This window comes from Pseudopipra pipra, chromosome Z (genome assembly GCF_036250125.1).
Source record: "Pseudopipra pipra isolate bDixPip1 chromosome Z, bDixPip1.hap1, whole genome shotgun sequence".
Taxonomy (NCBI): domain Eukaryota; kingdom Metazoa; phylum Chordata; class Aves; order Passeriformes; family Pipridae; genus Pseudopipra; species Pseudopipra pipra.
This window is the reverse complement of record NC_087581.1, coordinates 71308535-71335706: the sequence shown is the minus strand read 5'-3', so window position 1 is coordinate 71335706 and position 27172 is coordinate 71308535. Positions and strand designations below refer to the sequence as shown.

General features: G+C 39.1%; 1 protein-coding gene across 2 annotated transcripts in view; it reads left to right on the top strand.

Moving 5' to 3' along the window:
• SYK (spleen associated tyrosine kinase) overlaps nt 1-27172 on the top strand; it is a 49529-nt gene that overhangs the window by 14802 nt on the left and 7555 nt on the right. The window contains exons 2-9 of one of the 2 annotated variants that reach the window (XM_064643101.1): nt 3474-3919; nt 5367-5527; nt 13675-13813; nt 15400-15481; nt 16829-16878; nt 19164-19232; nt 26176-26266; nt 26877-27054. In XM_064643101.1, the coding sequence (XP_064499171.1) occupies nt 3506-3919; nt 5367-5527; nt 13675-13813; nt 15400-15481; nt 16829-16878; nt 19164-19232; nt 26176-26266; nt 26877-27054 (1184 nt within the window). In that variant the 5' untranslated portion in view covers nt 3474-3505. The remainder of the gene's footprint in view (nt 1-3473; nt 3920-5366; nt 5528-13674; nt 13814-15399; nt 15482-16828; nt 16879-19163; nt 19233-26175; nt 26267-26876; nt 27055-27172) is intronic. The other variant, XM_064643102.1, reaches the window with a different exon arrangement.

Sequence of the window (27172 nt, the reverse complement as noted above, 5' to 3'; positions counted from 1 at the left end):
CCTGGCCCATGCTACTGTCCCTTGCAGCAGAGTTGTTCTCCCGCATGGCTTCCTCAGTGCCTGATGCCATGTCCTGCCAAGAGAGACATGTAAAGTGACACAGCTTACCTTGTGCAAGAGTGGAAAAGTCTGGGAAGCATCAGAAGGCTTTGGGAGAAGAGAGGCAAAAGAAGAGCCTCTTGAAGGCTAGGAAGCAGCCACAGCCCTGGGGCAGGGCAGAGAGATGTGGGGCTGGACCAGGCTGTGCCCCTCTCTCTGCATCCCCTTGGAGCGCAGGGAGAGATGGGAGGGATGGAGAGCAAGAGGAAAGCCTTAATCTCCTCCACACCTCCCCAGCGCTCAGGCTGAGGTGTGTGAGTTGCATGTGGCAGGCTCTGGCAAGCTGCCAGAGGGCCCTGGGAGATGAGCTGCTCCCTCCAAAATTCCAAGCCCCCACACCATCCCCCAGACACCACCAGGCTACCACAGGGTACCTGGAAGATGTGGTCAGGGAAGAAAGAAGAACGTGCTGAGAATCTTCCCTGCTACCAGTGTGCCTGGTACTCTTGCATTCACAGTCCCAGGACAGTCTCCTATGGAACCCATGGCACTGTGCAGCTGGACAGAGGAAAGAGAGGCACTGGAAGGGGCTGAAATTGCACAGAGCTGCTGCTGTCCCCTTTGCCAAAGCTGATAGAACAAGCTGAACATCCCGCAGGAGCCTGCATGTCTTGTGTGTGTGTCCACAGCAGTCCTGGACAAACTGTGAGGGAACAGGCACTGCTGAAAAACATCAGGGTCACAGACTGTCACAGGTGATGTTACAAGAGTGCCAGGCAGTGCCCCATCAGGGAAGCAGATGCTCCAAAAGGGGCAAAGTCTACTCCACAGGATGTTTCCGCTTGTTGAACTTTATTAAATTCCTTTCATCCCAATTCTTCACCCTTTCCATGTCCCTTTGAATGGCAACACAACCCCGTGCCTGTGATGTTTCAGGCACTACTCCCTGTCCTGTGCTATCTGTGAACCTGCTGAGGCTGCACTCTTCCCTTTGTCCACCCCCCTCATGAAAATCTTAAATAATATTGACCTCAGTCCTGATCCTGGATTTCAACTCTACTAACTGGCCTCCAGCTGGACTTTCTGTTATTGATTGGAATCATCTGGCCCTGCATTATGCTAATGAATGGATCCATTCCATCTGAGGAGAGCTTTGTCTGGTACAGTCAAAATAGTCATTTTGCATAGTATTTTGGCGGTGACTTACTGAGGACTGCCTTGCATCTATTCAATTACAACTTTCTTTTGCAATGAATAGAAAAAAAAGTTATGTCAGTAGATCAATATATGAACTCAAACCGGCAACTTTTGGTTGCAGACCACAAGAGTAATAAGAAACATGCTACACGAAGCTCTGTTCTGTAGGGTTGCATTAGCTCTGCAACTTTGATGTCTGCCTTCTTTGGGAAGGAGGGAGAAGACTGTTGCACAGTTTGGCCAGCTGCAAGCCAAATGGGCTACTGACCCCATTCACATACAACCTGGACTGTTTAATGCTGACTCCACAGACTGCTGCATGGCTTCTTTTAAAATCATGCTTTCCATTTTATTGTGAAGTGCTAATTATTTTTACTCCTATGTCTTTCACAGCAATAGAAGCAGAATCTGAACTTCTGATCCTTTTGTCCACTTCTAGCCAAGGTGATGGGAGGTGGGAAAAGAAAGCTGCAGTAACCTGAACAAAACAGAGATAACACATACTGTATTTAGTACGTTGTATTTAGTATATTGATGTTCACGGGTTTCATATTAGGCATATATGCATACTACCTAGTATACATTTTGGAAAACAAGAATAAAAGATGTCCACTGATACAAAGAAACAAGTTATTTTCCTTTTATATACTTGCAGTATTGTTTAATTAGCCTAAAATCCACGTGATACACTACACATAACAGAAGCTCTCACCTATTTTGTATACTTGAGAATATTTTGATATTTAGTTGTCACAAATGAACTTAAATAACAAGGAAATAAAAATGCTGGCAATGAGGTTGTGAGCTATTTCCTAAGGAGAAACGTTATCTAACACGGACAATGTAAACATAAGCACATAGTGCTAGTTTTATTCAGCATTTAATGTGTTATTTGAAAGTAATTTTGGGGGATTTTACAGATGTGCAGACAGTAATACTTTGTGGAATTTTTCTTTTCTTTTTAGACAGAAAGCTGTTTGGCTGTTCCTAAATGGCATGCCTTCCTTTTTATGCACCATAAACTGCAGATGTAATGGTTTGACCAGTCCTGATTAAGCAGTGGTTGGACTGGGGAAGCATTCGGAGTGGAAAGTATATGAATAACCCATAATGTTTGGAAATTATTAATGACTTGACTGGTGAACTTGTGATTACATAGTTAATTGTGGTTATGGGACACTTCATCTGACAAAAAAAGAGCATATCATAACATATAATAATATAATCCCCTATCTGTAAGATATATTAAACACGTATTAGAGATTGTTTTTATTGTTATGAATAAAAGAACTGAGAATATTTTTGTTATGATCACTAGTATTCTTCAGAGATGCTGTATTTGATTCTCATCTATGTTTTTGTTGGTAGTACGCTTTCATATTATTTCAATATGAGCTGTTTGAAATTGAAACTATCAAAAAGACAATGTCACTTTCTTTTTTTTACCATTAAAAAAACTAACAACTGATAAATCTCTGTGAAGAGAAATGTTAACTGTTTAATTTCATGCTTAGATATGGCTTTTGTCCATACTCAACCCACATGCTTGCATACACTTCTCTTACAGGCAAAATTATATGTCATAAAACTATTCTCAGTTAGTCTTTCTTACCTAGTTATTTCCTCTTATTGAAGGAGGCCAATAAAAAGAATGGACAGAGACACTCAGACAAATGAAGATGTCAGGACCTCTGTATAGTTAAGCAACACAGCAGACAGGGAAAGAATTAAAAGAAAATTGGGCGGTTATAGAAAATCTTTGTATTACTGTATAACAGGGAAAAAGTTTCTATTAAGATTTAAAAACGCAGCTTCTAACAAGATTAAAATACAAGTGCGATCTTAATTCCAAAATAATTTTTTTAATTACCAGCCCTATGTATCACCAATGAATGCATTACCAACACAGCCTCAAGCTGCACCAGTAGAGGTTCAGGCTGGACATCAGGAAGAATTTATGCACAGAAAGAGTTGTTAAAGATTGGAAAGGCCTGCCCAGGATGGTGATGGAGTCACCATCCCTAGAGGCATTCAGGAAACAACTGGACAGAGCACTCAGTGCCATGGTCTAGTTGACAAGGTGGTGATCAGCCACAGCTTGGAATCCCTGATCTCGGAGGTCATTTCCAGACTAAATAACTCTGTGATTCTGTTAGCATACCACAGGTGAACCACCATTTACTGGTTTATCCGCTTTTTTTCAACTGATACTCATGTCTCTGTCTGTGTATTTTCAGATACTGGGTTTGCTACTCGGAAAAGGAAAGGGATGGCTTCCAACACAGCAAACCCTGCTAACCACTTGCCGTACTTCTTCGGCAACATCACACGTGAGGATGCCGAGGAGTACCTGATGCAAGGAGGAGCAAGTGATGGACTGTACTTGCTCCGCCAAAGCCGGAATTACCTGGGGGGCTTTGCCTTATCCTTGGCCCACGGAAGGAAGGTCCATCACTATACAATTGAGAGGGAGCTGAGTGGCTCGTACGCTATTGCAGGAGGCAAGTCACATGCCAGTCCTGCTGAACTCGTTAAGTATCACTCAGAGGAAGCTGATGGCCTTATCTGTCTACTGAGGAAACCTTTCAACCGTCCACCAGGCATTGAACCCAAAACAGGACCCTTTGAAGATTTGAAAGAGAACCTCATCAGAGAATATGTCAAACAAACTTGGAATCTGCAGGTAAAACCAGACTGATCTTGCCATGAAGTGGTCTTTGAGCTGGGAGAAAAAGAGATTCTGGTGTTTGTTTCTAGCTCTTGCTGTTGCTAGGTAGTATTTTTTCACAATGGAATCATAGCCATTTGAGTTTGAACAGTGGGTTGTTTTTCTTCTCCCCAAGAAATGCAGTAACTTGGCCCTAAGTGTAGTTTCCCTGAAATTTACAAAACTTAGAATTTCTATGATGTCTTGGGCTAGCATAATCTTATCTACTACTGCACTAACATATCTCATCAGATTTGGACCAAAAATTAATAGATGTCATGAACAAGATACAAAAATTGTTTCTTTGATTGCTCTTAGCTCTGAATTTTTATGAAATGATATTCAGAGAGGCATGGTTTTGCATCCTCCTCTCTTAGCTGGTCTTGTTTTCGTGATGCTAATTTAGATTATGTCCAAAACTAACTTTTCCTGAAACAGGGGAGTTTCTACATTGCCATGTAGAACTGCAGTACATTCAGTACTGCATGTGCCAAGTAGGAATGTTCCATGTGAAGGATGGATTTTTTTTCCTGAGAATTACTATGAAGAAGCCAGTCTTAACATGGCAGCGCTAGTACAGGAGACTGCAACAGGAATATTATCTCACCTTGGAATGTCATCATGAGTTATCTTCGTGAACTCACAGATCTACACAAGATTTTTAATCTCCTTTGCTACTAGCAAGTAACCCTGTGAATTCTGCTCTGTGAAATATGTGGAACAATTCCCAAACTGGCAAAGACTGAAACTTATTTTCTGCAAGTGCTGAGGCTCACAATCTTTTTTCTACAGAGTCTGAGCCCAGTCTAAAGGGAGGCTGATGATCTCAAGCTAAAAACTAATGAAACTAGGGGGTTTTGCCATGAGATTCTGGGCCTCATTTAGAACTGGTAGGTTATAGATGAGATTAGAATTATCACTTCACTCTAAAATTGGGACTGTTCTGTCTGCCCTGGGGAAATTTGCGTTGATGTCTTTGACATAGACATGCTGCAACAATGAAAAGCATGTTCAGATTCTATCAGTACACTGCCATAAGATATGTAATTTGGAGGTATGTTTGAAATCTCACACTGACACTCTTTACTTAAGTATGTCTCACTAGCGTAAAAGTAAGACTTTATTTTAAATCACAGTATAGCGTATTATAATGCGGTTAAATTCTGCTATATTAAGGGCTTAATTTATTGGCTAAATTTTCTTCTTTTTCTCAGAGGTACAGGAAGAACCCCAGTTTCGTGATGTTTAGATTGCCATACGTTAGTTTTTGGTTTAAGATCTTTACAGAAACCAGACCTTTGAAGAAAATACATGCAGAATTTGGATGTCCGAGAATCAGTTCCAATAGGCTGGGAGTCAACCTGCCATGTTTTTATTGCAGAAGACAGTCTGACTGTTCCACCGTGCTTTTACTACTCTCCAGGGCCACGCTCTTGAACAAGCTATCATTAGTCAGAAGCCTCAGCTGGAGAAGTTGATTGCCACCACAGCCCATGAAAAGATGCCGTGGTTCCACGGGAGGATCTCTCGGGAGGAGTCAGAGCACCGTATCCTCGTTGGGTCAAGAAACAATGGAAAATTTCTGTGAGTGCATTTTTTTTCTGAGGTATTGCTTGTTTGCCTACAGGGCTACTGTAAAATTCTTCTGAATAAAATTCAGATGAGACCATGCCCTGAAGGGTGGCTCATTCGCAGTGAGAGAACCCAGTCCACCATGACAGATGTGACATGATGCTTTCTACACTGAGCAAGTGCCTCACCTAACCAAAGATGGGAAACTGTAGCAAAAGCATGGGATACCTGCAGGGGTGTCCACTGGGACCTGCTGGAGCCCAGGACAGCCCCTGGCCTCTGCAGCCCCACTGCCAAAACCTGACCACCTGTACCCAATATGTACATTTACTAAACTGGTACAACTATAGGCAAACTGCTTGTCTTGGCAACTGTTGGGATCTGTATCTGCCAGGTGTCCCAGGGACAGTGGTGATGCTTTGTTTCGTGGGTAAGCACACTGGAAGAAGGAATTGCTTCCACCTTGACAGCACCACCTTGTGTCTGCTGCTTACCATCTGCATTTGGCTGGCCTGGTGTTGTTTTGTTTTCTGAGAACAAATGTGCCGCTCAGGACAGTGACAGACAGCCATCAGTGCGGACTAGAGCCAGACAAAGACTTCTAACCAAAAAGCTTTTCTTTTGGAAAGTCCTCATTTGGAAAATATCAGTGTTTTGAAAGAGCCACCTTTTGTCATTCTCCCCCTCCCACTCCAAACAAGAGAATAATTATATAATGATAGAAAACGAACCTTAAAAGTCATGGCTGGGTAAGGCTCACTTAGAGGTGTGTAATTTCCAAGAGAAATTTCATCACCTATGTGTGTAACAACTCTTTCACTTTACTGATTTGCTGTAACTCTACCACACAGGAACCAGTATCTCCTCTAAATCTTAATTTTCAGTAGAGTTAATTCCTATGAAGTCTTACCTATGAATATGTTGAATGTAGTGACATCTCATTTCTTGAAAACTCTTTTCTTCTCTCAGTCCTTGAATTTTTTTTTGTGTCTCATGCAATTAGCCATGCATCTGCATTTTTAGCCCCTTACTCTGTATTTCTGATTTTCACATCCAGAGAGTCGTTTACCCAGTTGCTTTCATTGCCAAGTGTAACAAACCCTTGGCATAAATTTGTCACAGATTTTGTTGCATCAGTAATAAAAAAGTGTTACAAAAGTTCGTGGAGCCATATATTTCAGTTATTGCAGATTCATCTTTTATCAGTGCCACCACACAGGAGTTTCATGGATTTGATGTACATAGTTGCTGTTCTAAATTACCAGCCCAGCATTACCATTCAATACTCCTTTTTCTTGACATCTGACTTTGCTAGTTTCTTTTCCTACATTTTAGACACAGGGTCAGGCGGATATGTAATCTGGAATAAAACATCAATCCTTTCTTTTAATGATCTTTTTTTTTTCTTTTTTCCTAAAAAAATACTGCCTTACTGCTTTCTGTTTCAACACCTTACCAAATCGATGTTATAGCAGCTGAGTAACGATGTGGATCATATATTAAAGTTTGCAGCTTTTCCAGTTTGCCTCATGCACATTTCTATGTGGCCAAAAAAGGGGAGGAGAGGGGGAAAGAAGCTAATTTTTCTCCAAAGAAAAGGATCCATTGGCTAATATTTCTTAACAACAGGCGTAGGCTTTGGAGTAAGGGAGTGAGACTTTTTAGCAGACTAGACCTTTTCAGTCTCTATTATAAACACTGATCTCATTTTAATTTTCTATAAGCATTCCTACTGCTTTGAATAGAAATACTTTCCCAGCATTTCCCTGTGTTCCTTAAAGATGGCCTAGGAGACTGCTGTCTGCAGTGACATGCTGAATGAGCTGTGTGGGGAGTATTCAGGCCTTGTCCCACAGGACTAGTTGTGTTGGTGGGTCTGTACCTTATATAGTTTTGCTGGAACTCAGGTGGCTGCTTTCATATCAGGTAGATAAACCCATAGAGGAGAAAAAGCCAACTTTAGGGCTCTCTTCAAACCCTAGGAAGTGCCACAGGAGCTTAAGTAATATGAGTATATAACTGCTAGTGTGTTGAGCTTGGGTCCCTCTTATTAAGCATAATGTTTACATCTGCATCTGTAGGATGTTTTCCAATGCATTGATTGTCTTTGCACAGACTTCCTATCTGGTCAGTTTAGAGCTTAGTAACAGTAACCACTCACCTGCCATTTACTTTTATGGTCTCAGGGAAGAAACAGAGCAGCAAGAGAAATAATGTGTTGCTCATTTGCATCAGAAATCCATTATTTGGTCTTCCTGAGCCTTTCTAGCTTTCAGATCCGTAGACCTAGAGGTTCACAGCAAACAACAAAAGGACTGTCTAATTCAGAGAGGTTTTCTGCACCAGTTCGCTTGAACATGGGCTTGCTCAGAAGGTGTTGAGAAATAAACCACTCATTTCTGGCTAACTGAAGCAGTATCAGCAAAGCTGCTGTGTGTGAGAGTGGTGCATTGTTTTACATTTCAGGCACAGACGTCACACAGCTTTACTTACCGAGCAGCAGTGCTTGGCAGAATAATCTGTACGTCTGTGAACTGAAGACTGTGAATTTGTGGATGTGGCTGCTCAGGGACTGTTTTTTCTTGCACTGGCTGATGTACTCAAGCCTGGTTGCTGACTGAAAAGTAAAGCTTAAACACAGTCAAGGTCTAAGACAAGTTTGCTTGTTGAGGTAGGAATTGGAGCCTGGGAACATAGAGGGAAGATAGATTTTTAACGAGATGAAGTACTCCAGGGCTATTTAACAATTCCACAAACTGATGCTAGTATATGACAAAAATCATATTTTTATCATGGAAAAAAATAATAAATATTAGAAGACTAGAATATTTCTATATATTTTTAACAAGTCTCTGAAACTTCATTGCACCAGAAATTTGCTATCTGTCTGACCTAACTGCCTTGAAACCAAATCCAGCCCAGCAGTCTCTCTGAGAACATATCTAAATCTAGATTTCTTTAGCACTGCTTTGCAACACTACAGGATTACAAAATCTAGAATTATTTTTAATATATTAATTATGGAAATAGTTGAAAAGTTTCCTGACTGCAGTTCAAAATACTGTGAATAACACCATAAGGACAACACTACAACTAACTCAAAGAAAAATTCTGAGCTAACTGGGTGTTTTACTAGGGAATTTTCAAAGGTCTTTTTAAAGTTTTTCGTGAGTGAAGAGTCAATAAAGTAAGAATGTATGTGGATGCTAAAGAGTTTGTTTTCAAACCCAAACATAGCAACAATGTCATGAAATGACATGAAATAAAAAGGTGTCCTTCTCTTCTGGGAAGAACACTTAAGTAAGATTGCCACTTGGCACGAAATTTGGAGAAAAAAATATAGCAGTAAAATAAAAGTAAAATATCTCTAAAAGAACATGAAGAACAACTGGAAATAGAGAACTTTAAGCCCCAGTTAAATTAATTAACACACTTTGCATTCTATGTTGTATGACAATTCTTGACCAAACTTCTGGGTTTTACTAGATTTTGCCTGGTAGGACACATTGATCGTAGATCAAACTATTAATATTGGTAATACTGTTATTGATATTGTAATAGTATTTATATTTATAATGTATCATAACATATTTATAATATTGTTAATATTATGTATGTGACTGTACACATGTGAACCAGTTTAAAAATAATTGTAACTGTGCTAACAGTGACAGAACAGCAGTATAAAAAAAGTCAGTTTTGTCTACAGTTTCACATAGGAAACAGCTCTGTTATGTGGTAAGTGTTGGCACATCTTGATTTATCACCAGTAATGACCACTTCTGTTACATGAACATGTGATCTTGCATATGTATTAGAAACCAGAAGTTCTGAAGTTGGAGGGGGATAAAGAATTTTCAGAAAGACTGTTAAACTTAAAAATCAACATTACAGAAATGTAAGTGAAGGCATTGCATAATTAGCAGTTTACTCTCTATAAACTTTTTACATGGGTTCACGGGTGTTATGTAGTTCACATAAAAATGAACAGTTATGTAAAAAGAAAGTAGGAAACTATTTTGGTATCATATGAATGTCTTCAGTATGCAATGAGATTACTAAAGAGGACAAAAGTAGTTTAGACTATTAGAATGATTCACAGCGATGCTCGTCATGGCATCCCATGACATCTAGAAACTAAACTGTCTCTTATATGTCACAATAATTAACACTAGTAAAAACGTTTCAAAATAACAAGTTTGGAATTGCAGTTGTCTGTAGGAGTTTTCTTGTCTTTTTCTTGATCAAAAATTTCTTTTCTATTATCCTTAGCAGTCTATATTTACACTAATCTTACTGCCTTCTAGGGCTTTCCCACTACTAGGGTGCATACTGATCTAGAGATTTATCTGACCTTGTAGAGTATTCTTTAAAAAATTCTATTGATATTAAGTTTGTATCCACAAATGGAACTGGACATTGTTGACATCAAATAAGGTGAAAATGAGACTTCAGTTCAGGGCTACGAATTAACGATGAAGTTCCTCTTCAAAGTGCCAAGCAGTTGATGGACTTACACGACAGAAAAATGTTTCGAGATAAAACACAGACAGTGAACCTTGTTTCTGGGGGTGCTGTCTTCCACTCCACGGCAGCTTGGGAGAGTTGTGTTCTGAACTTCAGTTAGGTGCATAGCTGAGTGACACTGCAGTGGGGCTGTGGCTTCTCAAAGCTGGCTCTTCTTTGTCTGCTTCAGCAGGAAGAGCCAAAGGTGTGAAAAAAGCCGCGGTCCCCTACTAAGGTAGCTGAGCTGAGAAGGTGCCCTATTGAGGTGCAGTTTTACAGCAAAGCTGTTTGTCAGGGGTTTGGTGGAACACAGTTTATTTTGCCAGCAGGGTGAAGTCAGCTAAACAGACCAGTGTGATGCAATCTTTCTCGCAAAAGTATTTTGTAACTGTGCAGCAGCCTTAGGAGGAGGTGAATTTTCAGGTTCCGTTGTAGATAGCAACAGTGTGAGGCTGAGCTGTCTCCTAAATTCTATAGTGTGCTGACATTTATGAAGCAGCTTTGAGTGTGTTACCGAACAGAGGAGAGGAAATGATGCAAATGCAGGCAGAGGTCGATCCATTTTGTCCTTTATATAATTCTTCTACAGAGGGCACCAAGTTCATTCCTTATTGCCTTAAAACTTGGAACATGTGCAGTGTGCAGCAGATCTTTGAAGTGATAATGAGTAGCCATGTTGCTAATAGCATTGCCAGAGAGATGGTCATAAGGGCAGACAAGCAGGGAATGGCTGGAGCTCGATCAGCAGTGAGGAATGTCAGTATCTCTGGCGTCAACAAAGCTGTAATCGCTGAGAAGGCAAAGCAAGGCATAGAATAAACTTGGATTGGCCTTGCATTCAGGAGGAAGAACAGTGTCACACCATTTCTAAAACAAGCATTTTGCTCCTTTATTTTCTTCATTATTCTCCGCTGTAAAATGCTGCAACTTCTGGGGTTTTTTTCTACACAGTAAATGAGTCATGTTATAGTAGCAATTTTTTTTTTTTTTTACCCTCAGGGATATTTTCCTTTAGAAAGAGAGGGATCATTTGGTTTTTCAGATGGAAGCAGAAAAAAATTGGGGCATTGTTCATTTTGCTTCCAAAGAAAAATAGACTTTACCAAAGGAGGGAATGGATAGATATTTACACTGTCTGTAATGATACTCCAAATAGGTATTGATTGCTATCTGGGTTACAGTCACAAAAACATAGAAATTACTCAAACATAGATTGTATGAAATAGAAAACCAATACCTAAATTTGACTGCATTGCATAAGGTAACAGTTTGTGATTCCACTTTCCTTTTTGTGTTGTTTTAAAAAATCTAGGTAGCTTGGCACTTCTTGAAAATATCCGTGAATTCAATTTTTTTCTCAATGAAGTTGTTCGTATTTCTGATTAATTTCAGTGGATGAAAGGGCAATATTGTTTATCTACAGGTGTTTATTATCTTTATGTTTTTCTTCTGTACATTTGTAATTCTCTGCTATAGCATGAAATGGAAGACCAGGTGATATTTCAGTACTGGCTTCCTTGCCAAAATGCTTTCTTTTGTTGTTTTTTGTGGTTTTGTTTTTGTTTGTGTGTGTGTTTTGTTTTGGGGGTTTTTTGATTGTTTTGGGGTTTGGGGTTTTTTGTTGTTGTTGTTGTTTTGTTTTTTGGTTTTGGAGGGTTTTTTTGTAGAGATCCAGGTTGTACTGCAGTTGGCTTCCTACAGTTTAAAAAACACCTGCTCTATAACCCCAGGAGAACAAGGCTCCCCCTGGACCCTGGTCAATCATAAATGTTAGAATGGAGACTTCTTTTAGGATGCGGGGTGATAGAGCAGTCTGACAGAATTTGCCCTGACTGTGAACTGCAGATGTCTTCAGAGTTATGCAGCTGTTGGGTTAGGGGAAGAAAACACTCAGAAATGCACCTGCAGCCTTATAAACCTGAACTCTGCCTAAATCCTTCACTAAATTGTGATAGAGCTGTTTGAGTCTGTGCCGTGGTCTTTAGCAATCAGAGCTCTCCTCTCCTATGGGTGCCTGTGCTCTCAAGAAATATTTACAGTGCTTCTTGTGGTAGTATCAACTCTTGCAAATGATAATCAGTTTCAATAGATCTAATTGCACTGGAGCCACCATTTCTTCACGTGGAACACGAAGGACATTTGTTACTGGGAAGCAATCCATCGCATTTTTCTAGTCTTACTTGTGCTTTATTCTGAGGAGAAGTTTGATTGCAAAAAAGTTTGTGTTTTAGAAACAATGTCCTCTATTCTGAAAATACTTTTCTAAGACTTGTTTGCTTAGAGCAAGTCAGAGGAAGACAAAGTAAAAGCCACTCTTCATTTTAGCAGAGCCCGTTGCTCTTCACTGGTCAGTCAGCACAGGAAATCAACATGCTGAGAAAACACCTATCATGAAAAACCACAGTGTGTTTCAATTTGCCTTAGAGACTTAGGCAAGCTACTTTGGTTTCAGAAAACAAAAAAAATTGACATTACTTCCCTTTTCCTTTAGCCAGTGTCCTGTTCAATATTAGGCAACAAGAATCACTCTACTTAAAAAAAGCAGGTGCATGAGTAGTTCAGACAAAACATAGTTCTACTTCAGCGTTGAGTGAGTCAGCTGAGGAACAGAATGTAATACCTGCCTCTGCAATCTTTTGAGATGCAATAACAAGTACTAGTGCTGCACCAACAAAGCTTCTCAACACCTTAGTGAGCATATACTGCTGTATTTCTTTCCAGGACTGTTCAAAAATTCAAGAGAGAGTGAGTAGATTTCTATGCACATTGGAGCAAGAAATATTTCACTGTTGCAGAATCTGGGTTTTTCACTAAAAAAGCCAGAAAATTTTTTGTCTAGCTCTATTGCTGTCTCACTGTCAGCAGTAAGTGCACAGGGGCAACTCAAACTAAAAGAAAAAGCCTACTTTCTAAACTCAGAAACACTGCACTGACTGTGATGGAGCCAGTGGCAAATTCCTGTCTCCTCTGAGTCCAGTCACCAAAATACACAGACCTTGAGTACACATAAAACAACTCTGCCACACTTCACAGGCATCTCAGATGGTGTTTGCAGGTCTTTTGAAAAAAGGAGATCATCCTGGCTACCTATGAATTTTAGACACAATTTTTATAATACATTTCATGATCTGTCCATGGTGAAGTTTAGATATATATGTGCCAATGCCACCTAGAGTTTCAAATGAATTTTACATGAAATCTGCAACAAAGCAATGTATTTACTGAAATTTTAAGAATTAATGATTACAGAAGTGCATTCCCAGAAAAAAAAAAATCTATTTCAGAGCACAGAGATTTTCTCTTTGATTTTCACATTATTTTCTTTTAATGTTTTATTTTCTGCTCTTACTGTCAAATAAAATACACAAGAGAGGTAGGCCAGCACTGCAGAAGCTTTCAAATGCTTATTTAGAGCATTCTTTATGCATTGCACAGTGTTCTGCAGCCATGGATTTTCTGTTTCAATCTGTTGCATTTTGGGGAAAAGAAGGGAAACTTCAGGGAATTTATCTGAAAACAAGCTACAAGAAGAAATAAATGAAAAGCTTAACAAAATGTCTCCAAAAGTTGCAATGCTGACTTTGTTTTGTTTTTAACTCAAAATCTAAAAATATTCCTGTTAGATTGTAACTCTGAAAATCTTATTCCTACAGTATCCGAGAGAGGGACAGGAATGGTTCCTATGCCCTGTGCCTGCTAAATGATGGAAAAGTACTGCATTACCGAATTGACAGAGATAAGACAGGAAAGCTCTCCATACCAGACGGAAAAAGGTTTGACACCCTCTGGCAGGTCTGTTAAATTTTCATCACGTGGATAACTGTCATCAGATTTCCCTGTAACTGACCGAGGCAGCTTTGTTTTGTTTTGCCATGTTGCAATAAGCCTTTGGCCAAAACCAATGTGTTCTGGCAGGTTATTTTTTATGTGTTTCCAACTTTGTGTGGCTTCTTTACGTGAGGAAAATATATGTTAGTATAGACAGCTATGTGAGTATAGAGGGTTTAATCATTTCTAAATGTGATGTTGCAGCCTAGCCGAGTTCAAAATTGCTGTAATTAGTTATTCAGTTGGCTGAACATTCTCTGGAATGGAAGTCCATTTGCATTTGCAAATGACCATATTCATGGCTATGCTTGGTGTAGTCTTTTGTTAATGACCTTTATGACAGCAGCAAACAGAGTTCCAGGAAGTACAAACTGAATGATTTGAGATGCTGTACACATAATGCAGTCTTTAGCTTTGAAATTCTCTACCTTCAAATCTGCAAAAGGTTAATTTACTGAGGCTTACCACCAAAATATGTCTGAACATTGGTAAAGATTAAATAACTAAGAAGTGCATACTTCTTAATACTAAAATTGAATACTAGTGAAATGAGTACATTAAAAGTACTAAGGGAATTGAAACCCTCATAGAAATCTCTTATGTCCTCTTGCTTAAAAATCTATTAAAACACGTAAAGTGACTCACAAATCTAAAATATGATTCTTTGTTTGCATATATTAATTCTTAGCCTTTTTGTAAATGTCCTGCATATTTCTTTCCTGGTGTCACTGGAAATTTTAAAGCAACTCAGTTGTCTTACAATTTTTTTGAACATGTCTGCAACTCTTACTCTCACAGACTGTCTCCTTTCTACCCAAAGGCACCAAAGTAAAAATAGAAGTAACAAATCTGTAACAAAATGACATGGAGAGGACAATTCGGGCACAAATGGACACAACTGTTTGTGCTATACATTTATTAACTGCATACATGTCATTGCAACTTTGAGGTCCAAAGAAAGCATTGTGTATTAGGACAATTCTTGCACTGTAACTATACCCCAAAAATTAAAACAAACAAACAAACCAAACAAAAAAAAAAAAAAACAAAAAACCCAAACCAACCAAACAAAAAAAAAACCAAAACCAAAACCAAACCAAAACAACAACAAAAAAAACCCAAAAACCAAAAACAAAAAACCCAAAACAAACAAACAAAAAACAAACAAACAAACAAACAAACAAAGAAGAAGAGGATGAAAACCCAAAGGTATAAAAATAAATTATTTACTCAGAGTTACAAACCTGTTTAGTAGCAGAACTAGTGGGGAATGCTGAGTCTTACAAATCCAGTTCCTGGATCACTTTCAAGGTTCATCCATAAGGTTACTTCAGAAACATGAACCCCTGCTAAATAAAAGTAAAGGTGAGATAAGAACATGTGCAGTAAAGATCTGCTGTATGCCCAGGTCATTTGTTGTAATATATAGCAATGATTATACGTATGCACACAGTCCTAAAGAGACAATATATAATTGTACCACCCTTACCTTTTCACATACTTTTCTCTTATTCTTTCTTTTTTTTCCCCCTCCCCTCTCATTTTGTTAGTTAGTTGAGCATTATTCATACAAACCAGATGGATTACTAAGGGTCCTTACCACTCCTTGTCCACAACTTGGCTCAGAAAATGGTGAGTTATTCCTATTATTTTTATGTTTATGAAACCCATGACAATTATGATAAAGACGTGCACATTTTTTCACTTGACATGTAGGTTGGGTGCAGATTTTCTGCTTTTCAACGAGTTAATACCTGCCAGACCACTCATGATGGAGGCAGATCCTGTAGCTCCAGGCTAACAATTCAGATTATTGCTGCCTCTAAATTAGTGTCAGATCTGAAATGTGCCTTGCTGCTCAAAGGGGCAGCGAGTGTTGCTGGAACGACACACACAGACAAGGTGGTCTCCCCAGCACTGCTCCAATGCTCCTCACCCCAGATGCTGAAGCACATCAGCAGTGCTGCCCTGGGTGTTCAGGTTGGGAGCACCCAGCAGGTGAGTCTCTGGAAGATGAAGAGCTGCTTCCCCTGTTGGGGAGGGCAGGGCAGAACAATGGATTGGCTGCACCAGATGCTGGAAATGGGGATCAGAGAGGCATCTCCTTGATAAAGAGGAGGAGAGGGGGAGAAGGGGTGGAGGGACATGTCCTAAGGTTCAGTGTGCTTTTTATCCTGTTTCTTCTTTAATGTCATGTTGTACTGAAAAGACCTTGCCCTCCCTCTTACTCTGACTGAAAGGGGAAAAGAGATGCTTCTGATGGATCTGTGTCTAACTTGTGCCCCTCCAGAAGTGGTGTTCTCTCTCCAAGGCCTTCTTATGTCATTCTGGCTGGATACCAGTACCATGGTGAGAAGATGAATAGAATAGAATAGAATAGAATAGAATAGAATAGAATAGAATAGAATAGAATAGAATAGAATAGAATAGAATAGAATAGAATAGAATAGAATAGAATAGAATAGAATAGAATAGAATAGAATAGAATAGAATAGAATAGAATAGAATAGAATAGAATAGAATAGAATAGAATAGAATAGAATAGAATAGAATAGAATAGAATAGAATAGAATAGAATAGAATAGAATAGAATAGAATAGAATAGAATAGAATAGAATAGAATAGAATAGAATAGAATAGAATAGAATAGAATAGAATCACAGTTGGAAAATACATTTAAAATCACCAAGTCTAAAGCTTAATTTTTCATTTTTCTACTCCTTTGAATCATTACATACTTTTCCCACCTGTACTTTTTCTTCTCCTTTGAATCATTTAGGCACTGCACATGCTTTTGTCTCTGTGGCAGCTGATACCAGAGTCTGCTGCATATAAGAACCAAGAGCAAAGAATATGGTCCAAGAGAAACACTGTAATGTGATTTAAAAACTAGAAAGTTGGTTCCCTATGTAAAATTCTGCATTCTCACACAAACTTCTCACCTTGCTCAGTATCATTCTACATTTGATTATTTTACAGATAATTTTGGTTTTAATGCTCATCCTTCTCCCTCTGGAACACTTCCTAAGGTAAGATTATGTGGTGATACAGCAACAGCATTTATTTGAGCAGGATTACAGTCTCATACTGCTTTGGGAATCCTAAATCTTTTATGTTATTGCAGCTGTGAGTTTGTTTTTCTAGGGATATAAGCATTGAGTTGAAAAGAAGCTTAACATACTCTACAGTAGTATTGCTTTCATCATTGTTTTGAATATTCTAGTAATCATTTAATTTTTAACTTCTTTTACACATATAATGTATGTGAAAAAAACAGGCAAAATGCCTCACTGATGATCATGTTCTATAGTGATTGTATCAGCCATAGAAGAAGAGATACTGTATTATTGACCTTGTTCACCTTGAGAATCTGCTGGCTGAAATGGAGGTTCAGTTTACCTTATTTGCTGTGTGCAGTTAACATCCGGCATTGCACGAGGGTTTGACTCCTTGTGCAGTGAGTTAGGGGCAATTCTTTCTCCAACTCCACAAAGACTGAGCAAGCCAATCTATTATTCTAATTGCCTAAGTTCTCAGAGTCCATTGATTAGAGGAGCCACCCGAGGTGTGATATGTACACAGAATCACCTAACACTATCTTATTCAGAGGTAGTCAATCTCATCTGAAAAAAAGGGTTTAATTTAGTTGTCTCCCCGGAGAGCTCAATCATCTAAGTCATTATCTTGATGTTGTTCCACATTATAGAAAAATATTTTAGGCAATTATATTTATTTGGGTACTATTGAGCCCCTGCAGGTCTGTGAACAAGCATTCGCATTCCTTCACTTCTGAAAATCAGAAGTGCCCTTTTAAATAATTGGAAATAATGCAACCAAAATCAGTCCCTTATTTTTTATTAAATATTGCCTCAAGGTTTGGATCTGTGCCATTTACAAGTAAGTCCACGAAGTTTAAGCACATGAGGTCCCATGTATATCATCTGGTGTACCTGCAGTTACAGAGATGGATCAAACACACTCAGTGTGGGAATACTACAAATGTTTCATGTTATCCATGATGTTCTAAGAGAAGCAAGAATAAGCAAGCCTCCACATTCTGCATGGAAAAATTAACCTCCATTACAGACTTGAACCATAAACTACTTCCTTTTGCAGAGGAAGCATATTAGTATCATTAAAAAGCAGATGTCCATGTTACAAGAAACATTTACACTTTGTTACTCCAGGTTTGCTCAGTAGCAAATGCAACACAAATCCCTTCCCTGATGTAAAGTTCACTCCAAGCCCTTATACGTGAACAGTTTGCCATTAAATTAGTTGGACAATCTGTCTTGCATATCATTCAGCAGATCTTTCTACAGTGTTCATACACTTTCTTATCTTCAAAGCAACTTCAGATTTGGACGTGCTAAAACTATTCCACTAAGGCTTTAGAGTATCACCACTGTATTTCAGGCTGCAATACATATAAAAATTTAAATTAAAAACAAAAAAAATTGAAAAATTGCTCTGGATGAACCAGACCTTGCCTTTCACCAGAGGCTCCAGGACCAGATATAAGGTGATTTTGACTCCTTTAACTTTGTGAGTTACTTTTTTCTCCCTGCAAAGTCTGTTCAAAGGCTGTTTAAAGCAGCTGAGGATGTGTCTCAGATCATTATTTCAACCTCAGCATCAGTCTAAATGTTTAATCTGCAAGTACTACATCACAGTTTTAAGTAGTCAGGTATGATCTCTCAGTGACCCCTGAAAATGCTAATTTGTCACATTTAATTAAATTAATGCATTTTTATAGAACATATTTGTATATCTTCTAAAAGTATCTTTATACAGAACATAAGTGAGTGTAAAAAATGTAAAGCCTGTTCATTTTTGTTTGGAATTAATATCATTTTGTGTGCTTTTTACTTCACGTTGTTTGTTGTAAGACAAAGGTGTGCTTCAAGCCTTGCTCAATACAATTGTCATACTTCCCCATACCAAAGTTATCAACTGCTTTACATTGCTAAATATGGTGGGAGGGGTGGCTAAAATTCAATAACAGAGGCGGGAGAAACATGAAACATGCTGTATAAATACAGATTTGGGGAAAGGGCAGTGCACTTGAATTTTAAAAACTGCCTTAAGGTGTATCTACGGATTCAAGATGGTTTGACAGCATACAGTTGAAACAGAATGTAGTACTAGGGCTTCCTATGCTACATTTGTTTGATGCATCACGTACGTACTTGCAGGCACGCAAGAGAAGGGTTGGGAGTCTTTTATTCTTGTAGAGCACTTTTGTTTTGTAAAATATTTTTAGCTATTTTTTCATGACACATTCACTGTTCCTCTTTGACATTGTGGTTTCTAGAGTTGGGCAGGAGGTGGAATTATCTCGAGAATCAAATCGTACACCTTTCCAAAGGCTGGCAGCAAAAAGGTGCCTCATATATGGCTTTTTTTAGGTTTTTGACTGAGTTAAAAAGACTTACATGACTAATTTCACTCTTTTTTCCCCCTCTTTTGGCTTGCTGTCTTGACTACTAACAATTAGGTTGTGAAGATTTTGTAAGCTTTCTTTCCTAGTCATCTGCATAATTATGGGCTTGATTTTATAAGCAAAGCAATGGGTTTGAAGTTTTAAAAATAGAGGGACTATTTTTAAGCAATTTCTCACAAAATATTTGTGGAGATCTCAACATGTCTGCAAATTAAATTTAAGTGATAAAATGTTTTTCAAAACCACTCAATTACAGAAGAACAAAATTATATTTCTACTCTGAACCATCCCTCCTGATCAGAAAATGGTCTTACTTACATAATTATGTTATTACTTAGCACACTTGCAGAACAATTTGTAAATAAAATATATTCTTTCATAACCTATGTGCACAAATCTTGTTATGCACTGAATTACATGTAGGCAAGTGTAAGATGTCACGAGACATCTTACATTCAACACCAAGCAGAATGGGAAAGGTGATATCAGGGAGTCAAGGGGAGCCCAACCCTGTCTTAGTGAAAATGCTGTTGCATGTCCAGTAATTGGTGTAGCTCTGAAGCACATAGTTATGAGCTTGTTTGCACACTGAGAATAACATGTACGTCCCTGTTTGATCCATGAGGCTATGTTCATTTATTTATTTCTGGTTGCTCTTCAACAAAAATGATCAGGCATGAAAAGCCCTAGAGATGTGCTACTGTTCAGAGTGAAAAAGTGTATTTGATTTTTACTGTAGTTGATAATCCTGATAAATAACAATTATTCTTTTTCTACTGCTTTGGTTCACTTTTATACTGAAGTACCAATAGCTGTTGTCATCTGTATATCCTTACAGGACTCACATCTCTTTTTCAGTGTGCATTTATCTTGTACAAATATATATGCAGTGTCAGGACGTGCTCCAAACCATCTGAAATACCATCCCATACTCTCACACATTTTGATTTCATTCAGAAAAGTGAGTGTGGGTTTTGAATTCGGTAGACATGGCTTTGGTTACACTGCTGTCTGTTCACCTGGTAAAACCTGTGACTCACCCTGGTCACTTCCTGCTGTCAAATACCTATTTCCTCCCTTCTGGGCAACAGACACAGAGTACAGCCTGAAGCATATTGGCAGAGAAGGACCAATCATTTAAAAACATAATTTCAGAAATCTGATTTGATCACCATTTACGTGTACTTAACCCTGAATACTCAGACCCACAAGTTTCATCATACTGTCAGATTTCAGACTCTGGGCAAAAGTCCTGCTCTGAACAATTCCAAGATTTACCATTCATTAACCCTAACATGGAGAGTTTACTTTCCACCTGGTTAATTAGGCAGTTACTTCTCCTATGTCAAAAACTTTCAGAGAGTAAATTTAAAAAGCCACTTATTTTTAATATTATATTTACTCATTATTGGGAATTCTTTTTTTAATTTCACAAACTCAAATTTTTACCTGAATACTAAAATTATATATAAATAATCCAGATCAAAATTTCTCGAGCTGTTCTACTAGTGTTAAGATTGGTAATTTAGACAATTTAAATGAACTCGTGCCACCTAGTGGCAACTGAGATGTCTTAGCCAAAGCGCGTTGAGGATTTGGGTAATGAAATCTTTGTCATGAAGTGTTTAGCTGTTCAGTTTGGTTTAGCAAAGTAACACGACTTTATGATCCTACATATAAGTCTGCATTTTTTCAAATCAGAATTATTAACCTCAAAAGAAATTACTCTTGCTGTACGGATTGCCTTTATAAGAATATTACTATATTATTTATATGAAGTTATAATCTTTACTGTAAAAGTCAGATTTAGAGTAATTGGAGCCATTTCATTAATATGTGACATTTTTAACCTTCTCCTCTAGTGGACTCCTTTCTTGTGTTCCTTTTTACTGATTGGAGAAATCCATGGTCATTTTGCCAATTTTTTGTTTCATGTAAGAATACAAGAAGCAATCTTTTATCCTGTGTCTTGGTCGTATTAAGATAAAGTTCCCTTTGTCTAAAAAAGATCTGTAGAATTAAACTTGATGTTTTAAAAGTGTAGGGCAGAAAGGACTCTGGGTTTAAATGATAGTTAAATAGAAGGAAATTTTATTGTACTATTACCCAGACCACTGTACATTCAATGGTACATACCTCCTTCATAATTTCTAATCAGCCTTGCTTGACTGCAAGAAAAGAAATTCCATCTCCCGGTAGAAAATCCAATTCCTGGTAGAAAATCTTAATCAAAGGCATGCAGGGTGCTACATGCCATGACTACATGAGTGGCATGAACTAAAGAAAAATGTTTGAGGTTTTCTGAGTACTGCACAACATTCCCAAGTTACTATTATGAGCTGAAAACGTGCCTGTGAAATATTAAATTGCAGTTCAACCAGAAATCACAGAATCATAGAATTCTGTGTTGGAAGTGTTGGAAGGGAGCTTAAGAATCATCTAGTCCCAGCCCCCTCTGTCACTGGGCGGGGGACACATCCCACTAGATCAGGTTGCTCAAAGCCTTCTCCCACCTGACCCTGAACACTGCCAGGGTTGGGGCATCCACAGCTTCTCTGGGAAGCCTGTTCCAGTGTTTCACCACTCTCGTAGCGAAGAATTTCTTCTTAATATCTAACCTAATTTCCCCTCTTTCAGTTTGTACCCATTACTTCTTGTGCTGTCACTACAATTCCTGACAAGTTCCTGTAGGCCCCTTCAGACACTGGAAGGTTCCCATGAGGTCTCTACACAACCTTCTCTTCTCCAGGCTGAACAGCCCCAACTTTCTCAGGCTGCCTTCATAGGAGAGGTGCTCCAGTCCTCTTAGCAACTTTGCAGCCCTTCTCTGGACTTACCCCAACAGTTCCACGTCCTTCTCATGTTGGGGGGCAACAGAACTGTACAGGTGCTGCAGGGGGATCTGACAAGAGCAGCGTACAAGGGCAGAACCCCCTCTCTCGCCCTGCTGGCCACGCTGCTGTGGGTGCAGCCCAGGATGCAGTTGGATTTCTGGGCTGTGACCACACACTGCCAGCTCATGTTGAGCTTTTCATCAACCATCAGCCCCAAATCCTTCTCCACAGGGCTGCTCTCAACCACTTCTCCACCCAACCTGTAGCTGTGTCTGGGATTGCCCTGACCCAGGTGCAGCACCTTGGGCTTCACTTTGTTGAACTCCATGAGGTTCACACAAGCCCATCTCTCAGCTGTGTCAAGGCCCCTCTGGATGGCATCCCTTTCCTCCAGCATGTCAACTGCATACAGGGCTCGGTGTCATCAGCAAACTTGCTGGGGGTGCCCTCGATCCCGCTGTCCCCGTCACTGAACAGCATCGGCCCCAACACCGACCGCTGAGAGACACCGCCCGTCACTGCTCTCCGCGGGGACAGTGAGCCATTGACCACAACTATTTGCATGCAGACATCCATCCAGTTCTTTATGCACTGGGTGGTCCATCCATCAAATCCATGTCTCTCCAATTTTGAGACAAGGATGTGTCAAACGCTTGGTGTGTAAGTCCAGATAAACTGCATCGGTTGCTCTCGCCCATCCACCAAATGCTGCAGCCCTGTTATAGAAGGTCAGGCATGATTTTCCCTTGGTAAAGCCATGTTACCTGTTGCAAATCACCTCTTTTTTTTTGCATGTGCCTTAGCATAGTTTCCAGGAAAATCTGCTCCATGGTCCTGCCTGGCCCAGAAGAGAGAGTGACTGATCTCTAGTTCCCCAGGTCTTCTGATTTCCCATTTTTAAAAAATGGGGGGTTATATTGACCTTTTTCCAGTCATCATGGACTTGACCTGACTGCCACAGTTTTTCAAAAATTATGGATAGTGGCTTAGCAACTTTGTCTGCCAGATCCCTGAAGACCCTTGGATGAATCTCATCAGTTCCCATGGACTTGTGCACATTCTCCCAGTCCCTGCATTTGTCTTTCTCAACTTGGGCAGCGTGCCTGGAGAGCACTTGCCATTGAAGATTGAGGCATAGAAGCCATTGAGAACCTCAGTCTTTTCTTTGTTCAGGGTAGCCAGGTCTCCCGTTTCCTTCCAGAGAAGAAGGAAGCAATATAAATGAAAAAGACATTATTAAGCTATTTAATCAATCTGCAACAATCATAAGTAACATTCCATGCATACATTTATATTAGTTACCAAGCTAACACTAATGATACATAAGATATCCTTTTCAAAAATGAGATCTCTGAGAAAGAGAACCCACTTTATTTGGTGTCGATGTGTGATTTCCAGTTCACAGTTACAGTGCTTTATTTACAAGCAGAGAACTGATGTGCTCCTTTTTTTCAATGCATTTCCTGAACAAGAGCATCCAATACTTTCTGATTCTTTTATTTTGTTCTTGAATTGCAAAGAGCAGAAACATCTATGTATGTTCCACTTGAGGACTCAGCTATGTCTTGACCAGAGCTTTATTTTCACCAACTGTTCTTCACTGGTGAATAGATCCTTGAGATGTATGAGTTTGATGTACATTATGTTTGGCCAGTTCAAAGCAGATCAATTTATAAATTGAGACTTAGGGTCAGGAATATTTAACTAGCTTGGAGCTACAGGTACACCTGTATGCCTTTACCTAGTTGTGACTACAGAAGAGGTTTCTGTGGTGTTTTAGGCGAGGTATATACTATGGGACATTCCAAGACTTCAGAGACTTCCATGAAATCTATGCAATGTGGCAAGCTGTACCTGTCTCCATTGCACTTGTATCTGTCTAACAGCAGGTATTGTTGGCAGTCCAAATTGCTTTGTATCCACTCGGTTAATTGACTACAAATGACTTCTGGAATGTAAAATGATCTCCCTTTCAAAGTATAAATACTGTTAATGTAGGAAGCAAGAATACATCCAGGAAGCTGTCCAGTGGGATTACAATCACTTCTTGGTAGTAATACTGAGTGGGTCATAGTAACTAGCAACAAGATAAAACCCCTTAAGTGTTCTTGATGCATTCTGAAGCAATTCAGGATCTATGAAACACACAAGATAAAATCACTGTGGAATCAGTAAGTATAATTCTTTGCAAAGCAAAATTTGATTAATATTTTTGACTGAACATAAGCATTTTCCTATATATACCTACAGTGTAGGAAAAAATTGCCCTAAGTATTCACAGTGAAACTACCAGCCCAAATTGAGAGATTTATGATTGAGTTCAAATCCTACCAGGGTTTTTGGCTTAGTGAATTACCTGTGTGGAGTGACACAGGTCTTGGAGACAGAGTTCCTCCTTGCAAAGCTGGCAAGGTGTATCAGCCTAGAGAAACAAAACTAGAGCTGAGGATCTTGTTTTATAACTTCGTTTGCCTCTCTTGTTCTTGAGATTGGTAGGTCAGTCAGTTTGTCCCCTGACCTGTCCCAGAACTGTCTTGGCGCTTTTGTGGCTTACCCTGATGGCAAGTGGCCTTTCAACACTGTTCCTAAGACTGAGGAATTCAAGCCAAAACCACTTCCCTTACCATGCCTGATGTCACTGTGCTCATCCCACAAGGCCAGAACCTTGCTGAGAGCTGGCCTCCTACTCATGGTTTGCTGTAAAATCTAGACAGTGAAACCTTTTCTATTTCATCCAGCTGGACAGATAACTTCATCAGGATTTAAGGAACTGTAATGCCCAAGTCAGGTGTTTTCCCTACTAAATAGAGTTTCCAAAAGATAAAACTTGTATTGTATTTAACAGTTCACTCCAGAAAATGCCATAGAGTCATTGAATGGTTTGGGTAGGAAAGGACTTTAAAGATCATCTCATTCCAACCTCCTTGCCGTGAGCAGGGACACCTTCCACTAGAGCTTTCTTTCTCTTTACTTCAAAACTGCAAAGTTTCTGGAAGGAACTTATGACACTGAAAGCTTCAGTTATTAAAAAGAAGACCTATATACTCAAATATTTTCAAAATAACCCTATCCAGTATTTTTCAAGTGCAATATACTTTTTCTTTCCTATTTGAACTGAGCAAACTTGCAAAGACGTTTGAATTCTTCATTTTAAAACACTCTCTTAGGAGTGCAAGGTAATTAATAAGTAGAGTAAAATCTACACTGAGAAAGAAAAGGGACTAAGCTGCAGAAATAAGTTCTGTAATTTCATATTCTGTAATTCCATGCTCAAAGACAGAATAGAGCATGTATACTTTATTGGGCCAGCCTAATCCTTCAGCCAAATAGCTCCAGAACACACCATGTTTCTGTTGGGATGGTTTGTGTACTCCATATTATTCGTCTGACAAGAGTAAAGGCAGAGGGATTGTATTTGAACCACGTGCTCAATTAATTAAAGCATTTTCTCCCCTCTCAGAAGAGACAGACTGGCCTAGTATCTGGTCAATTATATTTGTCCCTGATGTTACACAACTCTATTAAAATAATAACTTTTTACTCTAGTTTGTTCCACTTCTTTTAAGTGGAGTCACTCTGTAATATCCACAAGAAAAAAAGGGAATTGTTTTTTGTTTTCATTTGTGCTAACAATTTCCCCATGGCCTAGGTAAGGGGAGAGATAACTTGGGCAGTGAGAAAGGACAGATTAAAGAGAAATCCTTATGACTACTTGTGTTACAAGGTAGATTTGAAAAGATCATGTAAGTTTAATATCTGCAGAATAAGATTTGTGCATGACCCAGTACAGTTAATTCTCTTGTATCTAGTGCTCTGAAATATTTTGGATATATTTTTGTGCTTTAGCAGTGTATGTTTCACTTGGCCTGGATATTTGCTTTAGCAATAACCTTCAGAATGAAGTAAACTCTTTTGTATCCCTTTCTTACTTTCTGATTCTCACCTGTGTGCCTCTTGCAACCATTATGCCTTAATTCTTGTGGGGGGGGAAAGTGCTTTTAACTTACCTATTCATTGTTAAACAGAAAAACTCTATTTGTGTGCTGTAGCTTCAGTCAACTATTGGCCACTCACTCGAAGAAGCACCTTTTAATCCTTATGTGCTGCAGAGAAAGAGAGGTTCTACAGAAGAAGAAAGAGGTAGGCAGAGTAATTTATATAATTAATACGGTTTTCTTCTTTATGGCAGAGATCTCTCTCAACCCATAATTTTTTTTTGTTGCAAGTATTTCACACCCTGTTATGTGTTGGTGCAGCCACTGCCATAACTCAAGCCTGGTAGCTGAAACTGCCAGATGTTACCACCTACTTTCCTGACTCTAAAAAGCTATATCCTTGTGCTTCATAGAAAGAATTCTGCCCTGTTGCATCCACAGTGCCAAGTACAATGCAATTAAAGTAGGGTGCCTGAGAATGAAGCACAGATAAGGCAGCATTCTGAGCGAAGAATTGTCTGAGGTAACTAGTGAGAAGTAGTAAGTGGAAGGGCCAAAATTTAACTCTTCTTTAATCCTTCTGTCAAGGAACGTCCTGGTTTCACATTGCACAAATGTCCAGTAGTTAAAGCATGTCACCAGGAGGAAGTCACTGTCTTTTGGGATGTTCTGAAGTGCATATAGATGGGCTGTATGTGATCTCTTTATAAGTCAAACACACTGACGGTCCTGAACGTAGAAAAGGTGAATATATTATCTGTGGCAGCAAAAAATGTCTAAAATCATGTCAAATTTTTTCATTGTTTGAACTGCAGGTGATCAGAGAGAGGCCTTACCCATGGATACTGAGGTCTATGAAAGTCCATATGCTGATCCAGATGAAATTAAACCAAAAAATGTCACTCTTGACAGGAAATTGTTAACTTTGGAAGAAGGTGAACTTGGCTCTGGCAACTTTGGTACTGTAAAGAAAGGGCTCTATAGGATGAAAAAGTAAGTGTTCCCTTCTGTTTTCGTGGTGTCTAATATGTAAAAGCTCTAGCCTTCACTGTTTGGAGCAGCAGTTAATCTTTGCATGTCATTTGAGTGACAGACTGTACCTAAGTAAATT